General features: G+C 36.3%; 1 protein-coding gene across 5 annotated transcripts in view; it reads left to right on the top strand.

Moving 5' to 3' along the window:
* Positions 1-1,544: 1,544 nt before the first annotated feature.
* LOC139977146 (uncharacterized) overlaps positions 1,545-22,761 on the top strand; it is a 57,725-nt gene continuing 36,508 nt past the window's right edge. For 4 of the 5 annotated variants that reach the window (XM_071986293.1, XM_071986291.1, XM_071986292.1 and 1 more), the window contains exons 1-15: positions 1,545-1,870; positions 8,704-8,944; positions 10,592-10,653; positions 11,859-12,116; positions 14,439-14,702; positions 15,672-15,893; positions 16,692-16,805; positions 18,315-18,434; positions 18,920-19,183; positions 19,512-19,775; positions 20,106-20,369; positions 20,700-20,963; positions 21,295-21,558; positions 21,894-22,157; positions 22,489-22,752. In XM_071986293.1, the coding sequence (XP_071842394.1) occupies positions 1,648-1,870; positions 8,704-8,944; positions 10,592-10,653; positions 11,859-12,116; positions 14,439-14,702; positions 15,672-15,893; positions 16,692-16,805; positions 18,315-18,434; positions 18,920-19,183; positions 19,512-19,775; positions 20,106-20,369; positions 20,700-20,963; positions 21,295-21,558; positions 21,894-22,157; positions 22,489-22,752 (3,352 nt within the window). In that variant the 5' untranslated portion in view covers positions 1,545-1,647. Of the gene's footprint in view, positions 1,871-8,703; positions 8,945-10,591; positions 10,654-11,120; positions 11,349-11,858; positions 12,117-14,438; positions 14,703-15,671; positions 15,894-16,691; positions 16,806-18,314; positions 18,435-18,919; positions 19,184-19,511; positions 19,776-20,105; positions 20,370-20,699; positions 20,964-21,294; positions 21,559-21,893; positions 22,158-22,488; positions 22,753-22,761 lie in introns of all 5 variants that reach the window. The other variant, XM_071986290.1, reaches the window with a different exon arrangement.

Below are 22,761 nucleotides of genomic sequence, written 5' to 3'. Positions count from 1 at the left end.
AAGTGTCAAAAGCCTTTCGTGATTGGTTCAGTGTTGATAACAGCTTGATTGTCATGCTCCAAATGAGTCTTTGAGTCTATCTGCTTACCGATCAAACACCACGTACAGTGCGAGATATTTGCCAAATAAAATAAATGTATATAGAGAGAACGTTTTATGAAAAGCAAATTTACCTTTAATCTACAAACCTTTCAAACCTAAACACACAGAAATTGTTGAAAGGCTAAACGAAAAAGTGAAATCGAGGTCCGATGTATACCTAACGCCCACTGTTGTTGGCTCTTACCAGGTACCCTCCGAGGACATGAAAGCAGAAACAACAACTTTGTCACTTTGGAAGAACTATAGAAAAATGTCTATACCAAGAACGGTTATACTTCATTAAATATGTATGCTTTGTAAGAAAATGAAAAAAGTCACCGAAAATAGAGCTTGGACAAGAAAAAAGAGGCTTTTTAGACTCTCAATTATAGTCTCCTTACTTTGAGATTGAAACATTGTGGTGTACCACGGGTCCTCTATGAAAGGGAAAAGATACAATATACAGGATCAGGTTAAAGGTTAGTAAGCGATCTACTGCATGTGCAAATAGACATTTAGGGCCAGTTCGGGCACCGGGCCCAGTTATACCACTGGCCTCATTTCTGGACTCTTCATTATATCTCATATTTTTTTCCGTAGGCACCTCCGTACTTTCTCAGTCTCAGAAATGAATCATGACCCAGGGCCTAAATAACCTCGGGCCTCGGGGTGGGTGGGGGTGGGCTATACCCCTAGCTCCGCCACACGTCAAGTTTGACTGTGAATCTCAACAGAACGAGAAGAGATAATATTTGCATGTAGATGTTGCAAAGCCATCACTATATTAAAATCTCTTTAAACAACTTTACTAAAACACCAACAGGCGGAGATTCAAAGGGTGTGTGTATGGGCGGCGGAGGGGGGGGGGGGGGGGGGGTGGAGTGGGGGTAGGGACGTTAAACCTCTTTCAAAAGTATTAATTAGCACAACCCTTGCGCTTAAATCTTGTCTTTGGAGGACCCCCAGACCTCCATAACTCCACGGGCACACCCATCCTTTATATTAAAAATCTTGCATCCATCTTTGGCCCTTCATTGAAGGTTTCAATGTCATTATATAAGTCATGCAGGTTGGAAACATTGAGAATTCTGCCCCTTCCCCCATCCCACCCTCACCTTTGATACCATGTGTACGCCACTGATACGCTGATGCCGTTGCAATTGTTTTTTGTACACGAGGTTATTGATGAGTCGCTTCCTGTTACTTGTACTTAGGCCTCTCTCTCACTCTCAGACATTATTAGAGTTAAAGCAAACCGATTTGACCAATCATGCGAGCACTGTCTTTTCAAAGAAAGTCAAACAGGGTGGGACCACCGACCTAGACAATCAAAAGTTTTGAAAAGGTGGGCTCCAGATCTTTCTGAAATGAAGCAAACAATATAAGACATGGCAATATTTTCACAGACGGTGAAGCTACTCGACCATGACATTGCTTGGCAGGTAAATACGTCCATAAAACCAGTGTCATAAAAAAGAACTCTTCATTCCAACGGCAAAGGGTGCTGTAAATGTATCCATTCACAATTGGTAGTGTCTTACGTAACCTATAGGTCCTCTACCGACAATGTCTAATTTTGGTGGGCTGACGTTTAAGGCCGTTGCCGTAGCATTGGTCCTGATTGTGGCTCATCCGAATCAGCTTGCACAAGCTCAGTTTACGAACGGCGCTACTCTGGCATCGTGTGTTTCACTTACGGAGCCTGGCTTTACTGCCCAGCCTGCTGTGACAAATCCTTTCCGCATTACGTTTTCTCAGAGTTTCTACAGACCAGATGACGTCATCCAAGGTAAGTAATCATCGGTAAAAATGAAAAAGAGCATTCTCTGTGATTTGACTTGTCTTGTCTTTTCTTATCTTATATTGTTTTGTTCGTCTTGCTTTATAATTGACTTCATAACGTTATTCGATTCATCATCATTAATTACGTCATTGTAAATAGGCAAATTGAGAACATTACTTTACTAAACATATATATTACATTTAGCTTCATATATTATGAGTTAAATTCCAATATTCATATCTTATTCCCAACCGTAATTATATGATATGAGCGCTTGAATGAGCGCTTGTTCCCTCCAGAGTAGATCACAATAGGTGGTCTATGATATCAGAAGTGAAAATGTCATTTGTAAAGGTGAACTTTTCTGTTGTAATCTTCGTGCTGAGTTCAGAGTGTTTCGTTTACGCTCTCATGCAAGTTTCTGTGTATATCAAGCTTCTTCTATATCCCACGTTTGATTTGTAGAAGTATATAAATGATGTGTTTATATATTAATAGTGAGATAAATATTATCAAGAAACCTCAGATCCTCTTCAGCTGAATTGCAGCGATTACACCATGACTCTGTTGTTGCTAGATTATGTGTTTACAAAATACCACCATGTTTTTACAAAATCATCTCTTCGCAATACAAAATGCTACAATGATCATAATAATAATATATATAATTATATATAATTGTATAGTACACAAAACAAGAGCCCTGGGAGTGATGGTTTAACGGCCGAATTTTTACAAGTTTCCCCAATCTGGTTACTAATTCCCTCAATTTTTCTTACAATCATGGCACCTTGTCGCACGAACAGTCTCGTGGCATCATCACTCTCCTGCCCAAACCAAATAAGGATCTTGTTTTAGTTAAAGACTACCGTCTCGTCGGTATGTTGAATGTAGACTATAACATTTGTTTGAAGGCCCTAGCTTGTAGAATGACGTGTAACGTGTAATCAGTAAATTAATCGGTCCGAATCAAACGGGCGATTCATAGGAAAAAACATTCGTTGTATTTGAGATACGATTGATTATACGGATACCTTGTCGATCCATGGGTGCTAAGTGTTTTGTTGATTTTTAGAAAGCGTTTGATAAGTTTTGGGATTTTTTTTTATTATAAAACTCTTAGTTTTTTGCAAGATCGGTAATGCCTCTTCTGGATTCGTACTTTATATCTCACCTCTACTGCTTGCGTGTTTAACAATGGTTTTTCTTGTCATTCGTGTTCAGGGGAGTTAGACAGGGTCGCCCATTAAGCTCGTAGATTTGTATTTTATGTGCCGAGGTTTTTGCGTTAAACATTTTAAGTAGTAAATTATTAAAATGTATCACAATTGACAACAATGAAATACCTTTTCTCCAGTATGGTGATGACACGACTCTTTTACTTGAGGGAAGTGAAGTCTCTTTTGCTGAAATAAATAATTAAGCTTCTTGACAGTACTTCAATGCAAAGAGTAAACTACGACAAAAACTTCTATTTATCCTTTGGGTACTTTATCAGAAGAAAACCCCCATAAACCAATAATAATAATAATAATAATTATTATAATAATAATAATTATAATAATAATAATAATAATAATAATAATAATAATAATAATAATAATAATAATAATAATAATAATAATAATAATAATAATAATAATAATAATAATGATAATGATAATGATAATAATAATAATAATAATAATAATAATAATAATAATAATAATAATAATTTTTTTCCGTCTTATTTATTCACGATTATTTAACATGTATGTGGTACAACGATTATATTTAAAGTTCTGATAATAACATAGGTATGTCATCTGAATGATACAAAGGAATTATTAACATAATGTGAAAATTGATTCTGAAATGAGTATTCCTTCTTCTCCACTTATACCGAAAAAATTAACAGGGGCGTATCCAGGATTTTCCAATGGGGGGGGGCGCCAGGCATGAATGACCGCCGTCCTGGGGGATGGGTCTAAGGGGAGGGGTGGACAAATTTTGCTTTCGAAGAAGGGCTGAAATGCAAAATGGTGCCATATGTGACCCATTTTTCGACCATAATAATAAGCAACGGGCGCGGCGGAATGGAAAAATTATCGGGGGGGGGGGGCTAATGTGTGGAGACTATCTAAGCGGAGCGCCACCATCGGTTGGCGCGGAGCGTACCATAAAATTTTCGGTTTTTTCAAACCCCCAGATGGCCGGAAACGGAACTTCCCGAGTGTTTTATGCTGCGAATACCTAGCCCTAAAATATGGGTCTCAAGCCTGCAATTTCTCAGATTGCACGTAAAAGTCTGTAAAAACATTGTAATTTGTATGGTGTTTTAAGAGAGTAGCTATTACTCGTAGTGTACTCGCAAAGACGTTTTTGAGTGTAGTAAGGGCAGTGGCGGAGCTAGGGGTATTGGTCAGGGGGGGCAAGAATGGTCTGTAGGGGCGCTTTCGACACTATCTAAGCGGAGCCCCACCACAGGTTGGCGCGGAGCGTACAGAAAATTTTTGAGTAAAGTTACTCCCTAGATTGCAGGAAATGACCCTTTCCGGGCCTTGCTAATTTGCAGATAAACGGAGAACAAATAGGTGTCGTCGCCATTTTGTCGGAAAATTACACCAACAGAATATGACAAATGTCAATAGGTATATGAGAGCGCAATAAAATAGTCAATAATCGCGAATAAGTTAAAAGTAGTGAAAAGCTGAAAAGGGCGCCAGCAGTCAAATTGAGTCCGTCAGGAGGGGGGGGGGGGATCCGCCCCCTGACTGTATATATGGACGCTCCGCCACTAAGTAAGGGGATGTTGGAGAACTGGCTGAAATGAGGCAAGTCATTGGCCTAAGACGAAGTTGTGTTACGCTTACCGGTACTCACACTAACTGCTTCCACTTTTCACGGGGCGTGAAGACGCGGTTGGGGTGACAATGTGGTCTATAGCCAGAGGACGGGCCGAGGGACCAGGGTCCCCCAGCAATTACTAAAATTATTACACCTATATAGTATACGTGTGCATCTCAATTTTTCAAGCCCCCCGGTTCCGCCGCCACTGATAAGCAACATTTCCAGTAAAAATGGACACAAAATGCACAATTTAGTATGGCTGGCATGTCACTTAGTGTTTATAGTGATAATACAAACACAAATACCATCTATGTTTCTAAAACTATTATGCCGCCGAACTTCGCCAGAACCTTTTTTTGGAAAACAAAAAATAAAGCATACGGGAGGGGGGGGGGGGGGTTGAGTGATCACCGACATCTCACATAAAGGTCGTCATCAATTTTTTTTTTTTTTGGCAAAACCTTTTTTTTGGGTGACGGCCAATAGGGGGGGCGCGCGCCTGTTGCGCCCCCCCCTGGATACGCCCCTGCTTAACATTGTTTTGTTTACAATTGAAGATAAAGTATTTGATGTGAAGGATAAAAAAATTCAATGGATCGTAACCTGTTACCAGTTTACCGAAGAAAAGATCTTTTTTTTGAGCAGATAAACTGTCTACCAAAAAATTTCTGTTCGCAATCTAAAAGGAAATTAGACGTCACATCACAGGACCAGAATAAATGTTCAATAGTTTCCTCTTCAATATTGCAAAAAGTACAGAGTGGAGAAGCCGCTATTTTCATTAAATTTAAAAGCCGATTGGTTCCTAAGATGCGGTGTAAGAACCTGAATTGGAAATATTGTATTTTTGCTTCAGGAAGCGTACGGGAAGGCACCTTAAATATCACTAACCAATCGTCTTGAGAGAAGTCAAAGGTAACGCTCCATTTAGAGCAGGCTTTTGGCGGGAGTGAAATACAGTCTATAAGGCGAGGATAGACAACTTGTGACAATTTAGAAATGCTAGACATGATATTGACAAGGTGATCTTGCTGTTCCTCGACACCGTTTTCTAAACTGACAGAATATTTCCAGCTTCTAGGAATTGCAGAAATGATCCCATGAAAACAAGTAAAAGGATACCTTAATATCTTAAATTTGGTTAGAAAAGCATTGAAGGACAATGGCTTCCCATCTGGCAAAAATATATCCTTGACAAACAGTTTTTTGTCATAAACAATGGTATTATCAATTCTAATAAAATGATTATTCCAAAGGATTTGATCACCAAAGTGATCCGAAGAATTCTTAAAGGTAACTTTACTCCAAGCCATGCAAATTTGCTTAATGAAGATATTTTTGATACAGGAAATATCCTCGACATGAAAATTACATTTGAAAAGCAACTCTTTACCAAACAGCGAAAGAGAGGAATAAAAAAAGAGCTTCCAATATCCAGTGTTGGCATTATTACAATAACGCTTGACCCATGAGGTTTTAAGAGCTTCCACAAAGCTGTGAATATGTATTATTTTTAAACCTCCCTTTTCAATTGGGTTATACATAGTAAGTCTCTTAACTTTGTCCGGATTCCCGTTCCAAATAAAGTCAAGAATAATGCTTTGGATTTTATTAATAAAGTCTTTTGGGGGTCTAGGCAGAACCTGAAAAAGTAAGACGAGTTGGCTGATTGAAAAAGACTTCACTATTGTGTTTCTGCCAATAGGTGTGAGACCACGCCCATTCCAAACTCTAAGCTGGTAATAATAATAATAATAATAAAAATAAAAATAATAATAATAATAATAATAATAATAATAATAATAATAATAATAATAATAATAATAAAAATAATAATAATAATAATAATAATAATAATAATAATAATGATAATAATGTTAATAATTTTAATAATTTTAATAATTTTAATAATTTTAGTAATTTTAATAATTTTAATAATTTTAATAATATTAATAATAATTTGTCCAAACGTTGGGCATTTAAAATTTGAATTCTACTTTGAAGGGCCACAAATCCCACCGGCATCCTGTTATCCCTGAATCAGAAGAGACATCATGACAAAATGGATTTAGTTTTTTAATTACTATATATAGGCCTATATCTTAAGGCCTATCATATCCTCACCCTGAACACCCCCCCCCCCCACCCCTCTTACACCCTTTCAAAATCTAAACATCAACTCGCAGGTTATCAAGACTCTGATTAGCTACTTAATGTCATGCTAGAAAGTCCCAAGGTGTTTACTCGTCGACAGTCTGATAAAGGAGTTAGAGGGCTCAGAAACTTGGGAATATTAGTAAAGTTAACGTGAAACTACTTCAAGTTCCTATATCATTTTCAGCCATTACTGGTGATCTTAAAGACAGTTTTATCCAACAATTGTGTTCGTGGAGAACCGTACATAAATATCGACAACGATGTTTATTTTATAATACAGGTGAAGTAAACAGTCAAGTTTAATTAGTCCTGTAGAGTGGAGGGTAACAATAGAGTCCGGGTACCAATTGGGGCATGCAAATTGATTGAATAAACTGTGTAAACTTCTAACTCCCCTATACACAATACAATACTGCGTTAAATATTGAATACTTCTTGATTATTTAGCTCAGTGAGAGCTGAGAAAAGAATAATGTACACAAAAGGGAATGACATAATCATTATTTTCGTGCCGTTAAAGTTGTCAAGTTTTTTCTTTGTTCACTGACAAAGTAATTAAGTTGGCCTACTCACAAAAGTGATTAAAAAAACTCATAAAAGAATACGATTGTCAACGATTTGTATTCAAACCTAAGTAAATATTGAATAAAAAGAAAGTTGTCGAGTCATCACTGTACTTATTTGTTTAATGTTTGTGGACAACTTTGGATAGGGCCTGTGAAAGTTGATGGCCGAAATAAATCTCGCCGAGCCCACCTTGGTGGACTGGGCACTATAAAACAACAATGTGTGTCACTCTGATGGAAGAACACGCAATCCATTGGGCACTCAAGGATAATTCGTCTAATCTAGCCACCATATACCATGACAACGTAGTCTTAATTTCTTATAGTCAAATACTAAATATCAGAAAGTTTAAAAGGTGCCATATGTTGTGTTAAAATATCTTGGCAAAAGTATAGGCTCTAGCCCTCTGTACAGACTCAGAAATTGATTGCGGTCTTCATAATTGAATGAAGCCTATATAGGCCGCAGAACTTTGTACACCTCTACGGCCGCCGAAACTTTGCTAGAAGGCCACACGCGGCTCACAGGACGCACTGTGGCCATCTACAGTACTTTATGGTATCGCTCACGCCATGTATATATATATGTATATGCTCTGTAAATACAGGTGCATGGAACTAATACTGTTCGCTCGGAGCAGAGCTATGCAGGTGATATATAATGAATTGCTGCCAATGACTTACATTAAATTCGTCATTTTTTATTGGTAGCTAGAGCATAAAATAGACACAAGATTTCAACTGACATGAGGCTATACCAACCATGACCTATATATTTGAGTCGCAAAGAGATGATTTCCAATCGATGTACCAGCTCTCGTAGCCTAAAGTCTTACTATTTGCACCGACGAAAATGGATAAAAATAATATTTAATCCTCCTGGTTTTAACACCATCAGTAGTATAGTTTATATACTATTCATATATCTAAGCATAAATAACGATGAAAACCGTAATGATGCAAACATACTCACTTTTGTATACATATATATTCCTTTAGGATGTGAATGAATCTTATTTGGTATAGCAGCAGTAAATAGGGCATTTAGGAGACAGGACAAAGTGTATGGCCGAAGTTATTGGTCTTGTCTGAAGGAAACGAAGCTTAATACCAGGGTTTAATCGGAAGTATACGAATTTAACAAATAGTATGTCTCCATTTCAGCATACAGCACAGTCACAAATACTCATAGTTTTCTTCATAACGAATAGCGTAATTTTACGTATTTGACATATTTAATCAAACCTGGAAGTTTTCTAACTTTCTCTCTCTCTCTATCTTCCATAGTAACTTTTGATTCGGCAACCGTACAAACTTTCACAGGTTTTATTTGCCAAGCAAGATTTTCTAACGGGGACACAACTCCGGTTGGTAGTTTTATCAATCAAAATATAAATGACTATCGAACTCTGAGCTGTTCCAGTACGGACGATACCATCACCAATGCTCGTAGCAACCAGAAGACGCTACCAGTGACATTTACATGGAGAGCACCGCAAACTGGCCCCACACAAGACGTAGTTTTTGTGTAAGTATATGCAGCTACATGCGTCAAGAGTAACTGAAATCAATTCTGTTTCATGCGAAAACTTGAAAGACGATTTTCGGCACTGCTACCAGTCCAAATTGTATTTTAATTTTAATTTTGAGAAATGATCCTTTAAACATCCGGAGCTCACCAATTAAATCGGCTGGAATGCTTATTCTAACACACATTTCATCAGGTCACTTCCGCAGATGCGATAACACAAGAGAAGATAAGAATCAACCGGAAAACATAACTTGTCAGGGCAAAACGGCGTTGAGTGCCATCCCCGAAGGTGTTTGTTTATTATATGAAGTTATGAACATTATCGTTCATTGTTCTTATACTGGAATTTAAAACACGATGGATGAACATTATTAACATATAGGATTACTCCGAGGAGCCTACGTCACGGTCAATAAAGCCATAAAGAAGCATTTCAGAGATCTAGCATATATTAAGCTAAGAATCTTTAAGACAGCGGAAAGGCTGAAGTCTCTCTTTAAGTAATTCCTTTAATGTCATCCTTTTAATGACAGTTGGTGTGGGATAAGTTTCCTGTGTTTCCTAACGTCGCGTACAGGGTTATTGCATACAGTACCATACACCATATATGTGTAGCTCCACTGGTACAGACACTGTTATCACCGCGTGTGAAAGTTATGTGCTCTTAGCACAGCAAATACACCGTATATCAAATATCCTACCATAGAAAAACGAAAGGGCACCACTGTACATGAAAGTAACTAATATCTCGCTTCTCGGCCGTTTGGCTAAGATCATATGTAGTATCTGTTCCCTTTCGAGGGGAATGGTGATGCACACCTGAGGATGATCACACAGTCACAGACCCGATGTAAGGGGACTGGGGTTGAGAGCGGATCAGTCGTGTGGTAGTTTGGTTTCGTGCCCAGGTTCTTTCCTTTAAAAAAAAAACAACAACTAATATCTCACATTCGATATCGAAAGCGAAGTCATGCATTAAGGAAACTGGTGGCTGTCGTTCACTTATTATTATTTTTGGTATATGATAACATATCTCATAACGACGGTTATTTTTTTTATTTTTGTTTAATTTGTATTTATTTATATTTTGTTAGAGAGCAGTGGCTATGAATAGTCCCGGGACTTTATGCCCGCCTGTAAAGAAATTAATATAAACAATAATAGGAAAACTAAAATAAAGTATAGAATATTTACACATCCCAGGAACAATGTTATCATCACCTAAAACCAATCCCAAAAGCTAACATGAAAAGTCATTATGACATATTAATAATTCAACGAGCAGTGGTGTTTATTCAACATAGAACCATAGATAAAATACCAGTAGTTGCAACTACTTCATCATCGACACGTCTACCTATAGCAATAACATAAAAGACATAAACACATGATTGTTTGTCCGCTACATATATGATATTACAAATACAGACTATTCACTCGGCTTGTTGCGATTAACTTTCTCTTTCGTTTTCATGAAAGGGGTCAGATAGATGTAACGGAATGAGCTCATCTCCCACCTCTCCTTTGAAACCAAAATAACATCTCGGCTTTGACATGTGCTCCTGTAAGAAAATGAATGAATCGAAAGTAGATTCATCATTTTTTATCTTATCTTTTAAAATTTTCCTTTTTGTTCTTCGACAGCACTTCGGTGGTTCTGCCGAATGGACAATTTTATGAGAGTTCCCAATCGCTTCCATTGGCTGGTAATTTTTGTATATTTTGTTCATGATTTACTCTTAAACTTAAAGGCATCATGTTTTTGTAGTTAAACAAATTAAATGTGGAAGTCTAAGAGCAAAGACTGTTTTCAAAAATGTTGTTATGAAATCGCATATCTTACATATAACATAACACTTAACATGCCATTTAATTATTTCAAATACAATTATAAGTTAATGAAATGCTCGCATAGCCCGATAGTTTTCTTTAACAAACGAATTTTATCGTACCATTTCTGTGAGATGTTGTTTGTTCATTGGGGCAACCCTTCTGTACAATTTTCCATTTGTAAACTGTGATTCCCGTATTCCTGCAAGATAATCCTCTCGCCATCTCCTTGTTACTTCCGTTTGGCTTTCTCTGTACAGTGGGATATGAAAATTACAAGGCTACCAACAATTAGCAGCTGTATCTTAAACCAGTGTTGTTTTGTAACGTTCACAATTTTTAGCATCTGCTACCGAGCTTTGTCCTAACGATATGTTTGCTGATAGCAATGGAGACACGTTTGTACAATTTACATGGACACTTCCTGATCGACCAAGTACCATTATGATGACTAACGGCCCGCCTTCTACAGCAGTATTTGTAATGGCTGGAGTGCCAACTGTTATTACATACCAATTCGAAAATACCGTAACCAGGGAAATGCTGACATGTGGTTTTATCCTAAATGCAGGTATGTATCCTATACGTCATTATGCCAAAAGGCAAAGCGCAAAACGTAAAGCGCAAAACGCAAAACGCAACGCGCCAAGATGCATTGACGTTACACGCGGCGCTAGGTGACACGCATGGGACGACCTTTACTGCGCACGCGATATCATAGCGATAAGGCAAGTTAGAATTCAACCAATCAGTCATGTCGAGCACCGCCCCCCCCCCCCCCTCCACCCACCCAAGTCACATGATTGACTAATGGAAAATTTTACAGAAGGGTTCGCTTCCACTCTTTATTATGACACTGCTACTAAAACTTTTAAAAAAAAAAAAATTCTGAAGGGAGAAAAACAGAGCTAAAAGTGGTTGTATGATGAGAGTGTACAATATTGAAACTAATATTCATAGATAGTCCATAGGAAAAACATGTTGGGGCAATACCGATATGAATAGCAGTATAGTACATGTTTTGCAGCTATATGCAGATAAGAATGTAAGGAAGGTACGAATGTTATCTTTTGCATTGTAGCGTTGATCAATCTACAAGTGCCAACATGTCCAGAAGTCACAGTTACATCATTGCAGGGGAACATTGGTAATTTTGCGATGTGGATTAATCCGACTTGCACCGACGTTGATCTACAAATGACTTTTACATCAGTTTGTAACCCACCGTCAGGAACTTTCTTTGAAGGTGTTGGACTTACTCAAGTCTTCTGTAGATGCACAAATTCCCAATCGGTGTCAAATATTTGTGCGATAGTCGTTACTGTGAACGCCTTTCCAGGTAACTATCTGTGTTTCAACATTTCCCTTTTGTTCAAGTCACTGCATTGCGTGCATATTCATAAGAACAACAAGTTTTGAAGGATTGTAATTCGATGTACAACCATCTCTAACTTTGGGGGATGAGCTGAGTGGGTGTGCCGTTTAGGGGACTATGCCTCACTATTCTTAGTGAAAACATTGGGGCACTGATATAGGGGCTAACAAGAAAACTGATAGGCGTTTATGAAAAATATATAGACGTAATCAATACATTTATGAACCGTAGCTTCACATTAGACTGCTTACACTGTTCATGCAGGTTATATCTTTGAAAATTCAAACAAACGCAAGGTCGTCTCATTCCCGATCGTGCTCATGGCGGCATGTACTCGTTTAATGTCTATGTCAATCCGCCCGAATGTTCTCCTATCTCAACAAATGTGCCAATATGCAGTATAAGAACATTTGTTTGATATATTATCAATCATGATCTGTTTTGTTTTTTGTGGCTTGCATGTTGAAGAGCATGAATGGACGTGGTGCATAAATAATTGGGTTATAACACCAACATGACTAGCAGCTTAGGACCTAGGCTTTGCATCATGTATCTGTCTCAAACTCCTATGAAATATGTAATTGTATCGAAAACACTTAAAATTATCATGAGTGGCATTGCTAACCAAACTGATTGCACAATACAATTTACATGTAGTGTTATGTTGCCTGTACGTGATAATACAACATATAGTATAACATATGAAAAATAATGTACTGGATAGTTGATTAGCGAATGCTGCGGGCTTTCATTATCTGCTTAGCATATAGCCTCAGCGATGTATGCGCGCGTTTCCTTGTTCAATTTACGCGATAATGAAATCCTAAGTCTTTTTTCAACCCAGTTGAAGGTTTTATTTTTCATCAGGGTGTTGAGCGTATAAGAATAAAACATTAATGACTATTTATCTCATAGCACAATGTTTGAGTGACATACACGGGTCCTTAAAAGAATGGGCATTAGATATTGTGTCCCCACCCCTTCAGAAAGTTGGGGAGCGTGTCCCCCTGTCCTCAAATGATTGACACCCTTGGTTTTGGTCAATCACTTTCCACACATCACAGTTCAAATAAAATGCATTTCTTGTCTGTTAAACATATAACACAACATACAGTAGCAAGGTAGGTATTAAATATCCAGCTTTTGCTTTATCTTTGCAAAATGTAGAGCTCTACTATAGTATATTTTACAAATTTGAAGAAAAAAATATTGATGAAAATGGCAATAATGAGTAGATCTTTATTTTTTTAAAGTAAGGCAGCAGCCATTTAGTTACCTATCATGGCTGGCCAATCTATTCCCAAACAGAAATTATGCAACCTAAATTCACCAATCGGGCGTGAGTTACACATACCATCTTATGAATCTAATTAGGCTCAATTTAAGGAAGGGCTAGAAAGAATAATCTGGGTATAATGTTTTCATTTTTCCACTGTAGAGAATATAATTTATCCAGTACTGAGTCACAAATTGCTATGTAAATGGTGAAATTGCTATATCCAGACAAGAACCGCCTAAGATAAAGATGCTGTTTCTTTTACACAAAACCATATTATATTTTATATGCATGAGATGAATTTAGAGCTTTTAAACTGGCTACACAAAATTTGGAACGATAAAAATATATTCTCTGCATTAACACAAGTACATAACAGTTGAACAGATGTAATTAAGCTGGCATGAAAATGTCACAGGATTAGTGGTGATTTGGACCTATAGCTTTTCAAATGTACATCGTCGTTTGACTTCACGTTTTTTTCTTAAATCAGATCCAGAGACAAGCTAGCACACTTCCATTTTGATTTTATTTTCCATCCCAATCATGATAAAACATGAAGGAAGTTGAAAGAATGTGTTAAAATATATATATATATATATATATGTATGTATATATATATATAAATGAATATATATATATGTATATATATATATATATGTATATATATATATATATGTATATATATATATATATATATATGTAAGTATATATATATATATATATATATATATATATATATATATATATATATATATATATATATTCATTTGCCTTTGTCGTTTACTTCCATTTCATTTAACAGAGTCTGTTCAAAGTATCTCTATCGAGGTCCGGCTTTAGGAATCACAAATGATTTCGAGAGTAAGGCAAATATGTCACCATAACAGAACTAGTCTTGTTCGATACAGGTGACAAACACCTACAGTGGAAAATTACAACCTTCCTTACCGGTTTCGAAAAAAATTGTTTTCAGAGGAATAAACTCTACAATGGGACTTTCATTTCAGGTGCGAACACCCCTCCAACTGCAAATTGTCCTGGTGATAGCACTGTTGTATCCCTTCCTGGCAATGTGGGCAACACTGTGCCGTTTGCTCCCCCCATCTGTCGTGATGCTGAAGACAACGTTGGAACTATTGCTCCTAACTGTTCGAGTAATTCTGGAGACTTCTTTGAGCTTGGGCCAACCACTGTTGAATGTTTCTGTACCGATTCAGAAGGAACAATGGCTAGATGTGAATTTATTGTAACAGTTCTGTCATCAGTCATAAGTGAGTCATTGCACATGTTTTCCTTTAATTCATATCCAGCAATATTCTTCCAACATATCCGTCCTCGAATCAAGGATCAAGAGGGGCTTAGCAACAGTTTTTTTAAGGCCAGTTAGAAATTGCTTTGAATTTGCATTAAAATGTTAGGGCACCACCAAACATCTGCAGCCTTTATAAGGGCACCAGGGCAATTTTTCAAAATTTGAAACGAGTACCAAGGCATTTTTGCCAAAGTGACAAAATGACAGAACACAGGAAATGATCATGTTTTTGCCTCCACATTCTTTAGCACATTCTCAGACAGAGTGGCAGACAGACATACAGGCAGAAAGACACAAAAATAAATGTAGCACGATCACAAACTGAATGGAGCTGAGCGATGTCTGTTGATGCAAGTCTTTCTCGAAACATACTTCCTCAATATGCTTGGAGATCTGCCCAATGGTCGTATACATAGTTTCAACATTTTCTACAGATGAATCTCTGTTGTGTATCATAAACTTGGCATGGGGTTGTTAATTGATGTTAATTACTGATACAAGTTCAGAGTAAATGGTAACTGGACCTCTTGTCAAAGGTGCGATAGATCTGTCAAGTAAGTTAGGATACAAGGAAACTTTCACTTTAACACAGTTTTAAGTAAGTTCCTGGCTGTTCTTGTCTATATTTAATGTCAATGTGCTGGTATTTGTGCGTGAGTATTCTCTTCTCTATCTAGTACATTTACTATCAGTGTTCAAAGTAAGTTAAAAGACATTGTTGACTCAGATTGACATTCGTGTACCTTTCCTAGAACTAGCTTGGAATGTAAATTCTTGTCAGAGTTACATTTGTTTCATCAAATGTGTAACTGGGTTTACATATCATTTATGCTGACATGGAAATATACTTTATTATTATTATTATTATCATTTTCATCAGATATTCTTTTCTGATCATTTGTAACATTTTACTTATTTACTGTTCCAGATTTTCCACCACAAATTGGGCCCTGTCCAATGGATATTACGACTATCCCAGTTGGTGCTAACGGATTCTTCGTTCAGTTTACACCACCTTCCTGTACAGATCCTGATGGAGATGCAGTAACCGTGACATGTAATCCTGCTGATAGATCTATAGTAGCCAACATTCCCAGTGTTATAACTTGTGAATGCACAGATTCATCTCAGGCAACTGATTCTTGTCCAGGTTAGACAAAGTCCTATTAAAGTTGTTGTTCAATATTTTATGTCAAAAATTGCAAGAAATGGCTTTGAAACACTATAATACAAGAAAAAATGTTCCCTAATTTTCATCCTTGACATATTAGGTTTGTCACACTACATTGATACAATCAACCATGCCTTTTTTTGTAATGTACATGTCTTGAAGATTAATAAGTGAACTGAAAATTCTTAAACAGATATCTCTGAATTGTCTACATTTAGCTTTATAGATATGTACTTGGATAATATAGTGTTTTAATATGATGTCACTAAATAGACTTTATTAACATGATTAGTCACTACATAATCCATCTTTATTTACGTGTACATTTTCATGCTAACATGTCTAGCTTACCACACTATGAAATATGTTTGGGCATCGGAACCACTTAACGTTTCGTTTTCTGGTTTCCCTTGTTCTTCGTTCTTCTCTGACGTGAACCAACCTGCTACTGTCCAGTTCTATTCTCTACTTAGACCCAAACACCACAAGAAAAGGGAAAGAGCCCAAAACAGAAACAAAATCATCTTAAATCAGGCGTGAGCTTTTTCCGCGAATTCGCGGAATATCCGTGATTTCCTTTCTACCTCCGAGATTTGCACCTCTCAATTTCCGTGAATATTTAACAACAGCGTGTTAAATGCAATCTGTTTGGCCAAAAATGTATGTCTCTTAGTTGTGAGCAACTCCTGTCACATATATATTTTTTTGTGTATATTTATATCTTAATGATTTTCTGGCATTAATGGTTTTTATATTTTCCCATCTCTTTGTCACTAGTTACTAATCCCTGTAGTGGATCACCTTGTCTAAATGGTGGTACCTGCACTGCTTTTGGTAATACCTTCCAATGTTCGTGTGTCGCAGGATTCTCAGGCACGAACTGTCAAACACGTAAGTACACCACTTGGTCTTAATAGTACAGATACATTGATTCCAGGAATGCATCGCCACAGTAGCATCAGATAAACTCTAGGAAAATCATATTTGTCTTGTTTCAGTGTGTTTTACATAGTAAGGTATGGGATATAAGGAGATGACAATGACCAACAGTGGACAAAGATCATTGAAAATATCAATATTCTGTTGGTTTTCTACATCCACAGCCTGTACAAAACAAAGATTAAGAACACAATATTACAGGTGATAGAAGGACAGAAAGATGATTTGGTCGAAAGAGAAAGCAATATTAGTGAGGTCAAAGGGGTCTCTCTGTTTTTGTTTCAGTTAAGCTCTGAAGAATGTCCTGACATGATCAAAACGATAGGCATTCTTACTCCTGTATAATTTAATAATGTTGATCAACAAATCACCAAAGGAAAATATCATCCTTTGCTAATAGTTTGCCTAAAGTAAACCAAAATCATTTAGAACTTTCCACTAATTGAATAATATATTTGTATGTGTTTCTTGTTTTACTAAATGGAGGGCCAATGTTTAGCATATAGCATTATCAAAGTTATTTTATTTCATTAAACACGAACCCTTTTACCTTGCTTTTGGTGAAGTTCCTTGACAAGAATTGATACGGAAATCCATTTCAAACAATTCATTGAACTATAAAAAAAATGCAATCCTGTTCAGTTTGGTTTGCAAATTAATTAATTAATTATTAAATGGAAAAGTGTCTCAAGAGCAGCAGTTTTAGGATGGAAAGTATACGTTTCAAACAATTCATCGAACTATATACAAAATTCAATTTGTTCAGTTTGGTTTGCATAAATAAATAAATAAATAAATAAATAAATAAATAAATAAATGAATGAATGAATGAATGAATGAATGAATGAATGAATGAATGAATGAATGAATGAATGAATGAATGAATGAATGAATGAATGAATGAATGAATGAATGAATGAATGAATGAATAAATAAATAAATAAATAAATAAATAAATAAATAAATAAATAAATAAATAAATAAATAAATAAATAAATAAATAAATAAATAAATAAATAAATAAATAAATAAATAAATAAATAAATAAATAAATAAATAAATAAATATTTTTTACTTTTTTATATTTTTTTCCCACCATTTATTGATAACTTCAGTCAAATTAACAAACTTCATATTTTCATACTACATGCTTCAAAAAAAAATAAACGTCATACCACAATAATAAAATAACACAATAATAAAAACAAATAAATACATAAATACATAAATACATAAATACATATATAAAGAAAAAGAGTATTACCAAAGACTTGACCAAGGCTAAAATCATGTCTGTGTCACCAACTTCGATTAATTGACTTATGCAATTCATATTTTTAGCCACTCCATTTCTTTTCCTTTCTTTCAGCTATTGTGTTACCTTAGCACTTTCAAAACCCATACTTGCTGTATTCAGGACATTCCATTCTGAAATAATTTTGTTTTTGTACTTCACTTCAGCTCCAGTCAATCCATGCACAAATGTTGTATGTCAAAATGGCGGCACGTGCGTTACGAATGGAGCTACCTTTATATGTCGATGCCTCTTCACATTTACAGGAACCTTCTGTGAGGTGCCAGGTAAGTCTACATGTATATACGTAAACTAGTTAGTACACAATACCAACAAGGTAAAATGATAATGTGTATTTAGCTGCATACGTATTAATTATATTGGTTATTTACAATATTCAGCATGTTGTTCCAGTGTTGCATTATATTGCAACGATATATATATATATATATATATATATATATTACAGTATATAATATCCTGATTTTAGTTATTTTTCCATATTATTACAATAACATTTAAGATAAGCATGTGTACGCGGGGGTCAAAGCTACTCTGAGAAAGTAGGACAGGTGCAGAGGTACGTTGACATCTGTTGTGTTTCACAAACTTGGAATGGGGTTGTTAACTGATGTTACTGATGCAAGTCATGAGTAAATGGTAACTGGACTTCTTGTCAAAGGTTTGATAGATCTGTTAAGTAAGTACGGGTAAAAGGAAATTTAACTTTAACACAGCTTTAAATAAGTCACTGGCTGTTCTTGATTTTCAGATACAAACATCCCACCAGTAGCTAATTGTCCGCTTGATGTGACTGTGTTCTCAGTTCAGGGAAACTTTGGAAGTTCTGCCAATTTCGACAATGCTATTTGTAGTGACAGTGAGGATCCTGCTGGAAGTATTATAGCTAGCTGTGATCGTCAGTCTGGTAGTTTCTTCCAAGGACTTGGAATTACTGCAGTCACCTGTACTTGTAGAGACTCGGCAGGAGACTCCAATTCCTGTGTTTTTAATGTCAATGTGCTGGCATTTGTCTGTGAGTATTCTCGTCTATACCTGTAATGTTTCATGATTCTTATCTGCACCATAATCCTCTATTTAGACCAAAACACTGCAAGAAAAAGAAAAGAGAACAGAATAGATAAAAAGAATCTTAAATCTACCAAAGTCTTGGGGAAAATTGCCATAAATATAAGACCAATTTTTTTCTTGAGCACAGAAATATTGCTAGGGTACATATAAGTTGTTTTGTTTTATTAGACTTTGATTAACATACTGCCAGAAACTAACAGTGAATCAAAGAAGGAGATGTAATCTTATAATCTCACTCCTTTAGATTTTTGCTATTCATATCAATTTTGCAGCTCCAAACATCCCACCTGTAGCCAATTGTCCAGCTGATTTGAACGTGGTCTCAGTTCAGGGAAACTTTGGAGGTTTTGTAGAGTTCAACAATGCTGTTTGTAGTGACAGTGAGGATCCTGCTGGAAGTATTATAGCTAGCTGTGATCGTCAGTCTGGTAGTTTCTTCCAAGGACTTGGAATTACTGTAGTTACCTGTACTTGTAGAGACTCGGCAGGAGACTCCAATTCCTGTGTTTTTAATGTCAATGTGCTGGCATTTGTCTGTGAGTATGCTCTTCTATACCTGTAATGTTTCATGATTCTTACCTGCACCATAATCCTCTATTTAGACCAAAAACACTGCAAGAAAAAGAAAAGAGAACAGAACAGATAAAAAAAATCTTAAATCTACCAAATTCTTGGGAAAAAATTGCTATAAATATAAGACAGATTTTTTTCTTAATCACAGAACTATTGCTAGGGTACATATAAGTTGTTTGGTTTTATTAGACTTTGATTGATATACTGCAAGAAACTAACAGTGAATCAAAGAAGGAGATGTAATCTTATAATCTCACCCGTTTAAAGTATTGCTATTCATATCAATTTTGCAGCTCCAAACATCCCACCTGTAGCCAATTGTCCAGCTGATTTGAACGTGGTCTCAGTTCAGGGAAACTTTGGAAGTGTTGCCAATTTCGACAATGCTGTTTGTAGTGACAGTGAGGATCCTGCTGGAAGTATTATAGCTAGCTGTGATCCTCAGTCTGGTAGTTTCTTCCAAGGACTTGGAATTACTGTAGTTACCTGTACTTGTAGAGACTCGGCAGGAGACTCCAATTCCTGTGTTTTTAATGTCAATGTGCTGGCATTTGTCTGTGAGTATGCTCTTCTATACCTGTAATGTTTCATGATTCTTACCTGCACCATAATCCTCTATTTAGACCAAAAACACTGCAAGAAAAAGAAAAGAGAACAGAACAGATAAAAAAAATCTTAAATCTACCAAATTCTTGGGGAAAAATTGCTATAAATATAAGACAGATTTTTTTCTTAATCACAGAACTATTGCTAGGGTACATATAAGTTGTTTGGTTTTATTAGACTTTGATTAATATACTGCAAGAAACTAACAGTGAATCAAAGAAGTAGATGTAATCTTATAATCTCACCCGTTTAAAGTATTGCTATTCATATCAATTTTGCAGCTCCAAACATCCCACCTGTAGCCAATTGTCCAGCTGATGTGAACGTGGTCTCAGTTCAGGGAAACTTTGGAAGTGTTGCCAATTTCGACAATGCTGTTTGTAGTGACAGTGAGGATCCTGCTGGAAGTATTATAGCTAGCTGTGATCCTCAGTCTGGTAGTTTCTTCCAAGGACTTGGAATTACTGTAGTTACCTGTACTTGTAGAGACTCGGCAGGAGACTCCAATTCCTGTGTTTTTAATGTCAATGTGCTGGCATTTGTCTGTGAGTATGCTCTTCTATACCTGTAATGTTTCATGATTCTTACCCTGCACCATAATCCTCTATTTAGACCAAAAACACTGCAAGAAAAAGAAAAGAGAACAGAACAGATAAAAAAAATCTTAAATCTACCAAATTCTTGGGGAAAAATTGCTATAAATATAAGACAGATTTTTTTCTTAATCACAGAACTATTGCTAGGGTACATATAAGTTGTTTGGTTTTATTAGACTTTGATTGATATACTGCAAGAAACTAACAGTGAATCAAAGAAGTAGATGTAATCTTATATTCTCACCAGTTTAAAGTATTGCTATTCATATCAATTTTGCAGCTCCAAACATCCAACCTGTAGCCAATTGTCCAGCTGATGTGAACGTGGTCTCAGTTCAGGGAAACTTTGGAAGTGTTGCCAATTTCGACAATGCTGTTTGTAGTGACAGTGAGGATCCTGCTGGAAGTATTATAGCTAGCTGTGATCCCCAGTCTGGTAGTTTCTTCCAAGGACTTGGAATTACTGTAGTTACCTGTACTTGTAGAGACTCGGCAGGAGACTCCAATTCCTGTGTTTTTAATGTCAATGTGCTGGCATTTGTCTGTGAGTATGCTCTTCTATACCTGTAATGTTTCATGATTCTTACCCTGCACCATAATCCTCTATTTAGACCAAAAACACTGCAAGAAAAAGAAAAGAGAACAGAACAGAACAGATAAAAAAATCTTAAATCTACCAAATTCTTGGGGAAAAATTGCTATAAATATAAGACAGATTTTTTTCTTAATCACAGAACTATTGCTAGGGTACATATAAGTTGTTTGGTTTTATTAGACTTTGATTGATATACTGCAAGAAACTAACAGTGAATCAAAGAAGGAGATGTAATCTTATATTCTCACCCGTTTAAAGTATTGCTATTCATATCAATTTTGCAGCTCCAAACATCCCACCTGTAGCCAATTGTCCAGCTGATGTGAACGTGGTCTCAGTTCAGGGAAACTTTGGAAGTGTTGCCAATTTCGACAATGCTGTTTGTAGTGACAGTGAGGATCCTGCTGGAAGTATTATAGCTAGCTGTGATCCTCAGTCTGGTAGTTTCTTCCAAGGACTTGGAATTACTGTAGTTACCTGTACTTGTAGAGACTCGGCAGGAGACTCCAATTCCTGTGTTTTTAATGTCAATGTGCTGGCATTTGTCTGTGAGTATGCTCTTCTATACCTGTAATGTTTCATGATTCTTACCCTGCACCATAATCCTCTATTTAGACCAAAAACACTGCAAGAAAAAGAAAAGAGAACAGAACAGATAAAAAAAATCTTAAATCTACCAAATTCTTGGGGAAAAATTGCTATAAATATAAGACAGATTTTTTTCTTAATCACAGAACTATTGCTAGGGTACATATAAGTTGTTTGGTTTTATTAGACTTTGATTGATATACTGCAAGAAACTAACAGTGAATCAAAGAAGGAGATGTAATCTTATATTCTCACCCGTTTAAAGTATTGCTATTCATATCAATTTTGCAGCTCCAAACATCCAACCTGTAGCCAATTGTCCAGCTGATGTGAACGTGGTCTCAGTTCAGGGAAACTTTGGAAGTGTTGCCAATTTCGACAATGCTGTTTGTAGTGACAGTGAGGATCCTGCTGGAAGTATTATAGCTAGCTGTGATCCTCAGTCTGGTAGTTTCTTCCAAGGACTTGGAATTACTGTAGTTACCTGTACTTGTAGAGACTCGGCAGGAGACTCCAATTCCTGTGTTTTTAATGTCAATGTGCTGGCATTTGTCTGTGAGTATG

This window comes from Apostichopus japonicus, chromosome 12 (genome assembly GCF_037975245.1).
Source record: "Apostichopus japonicus isolate 1M-3 chromosome 12, ASM3797524v1, whole genome shotgun sequence".
Classification (NCBI taxonomy): Eukaryota; Metazoa; Echinodermata; class Holothuroidea; order Aspidochirotida; family Stichopodidae; genus Apostichopus; species Apostichopus japonicus.
This window is presented reverse-complemented; position numbering and strand designations above follow the sequence as displayed.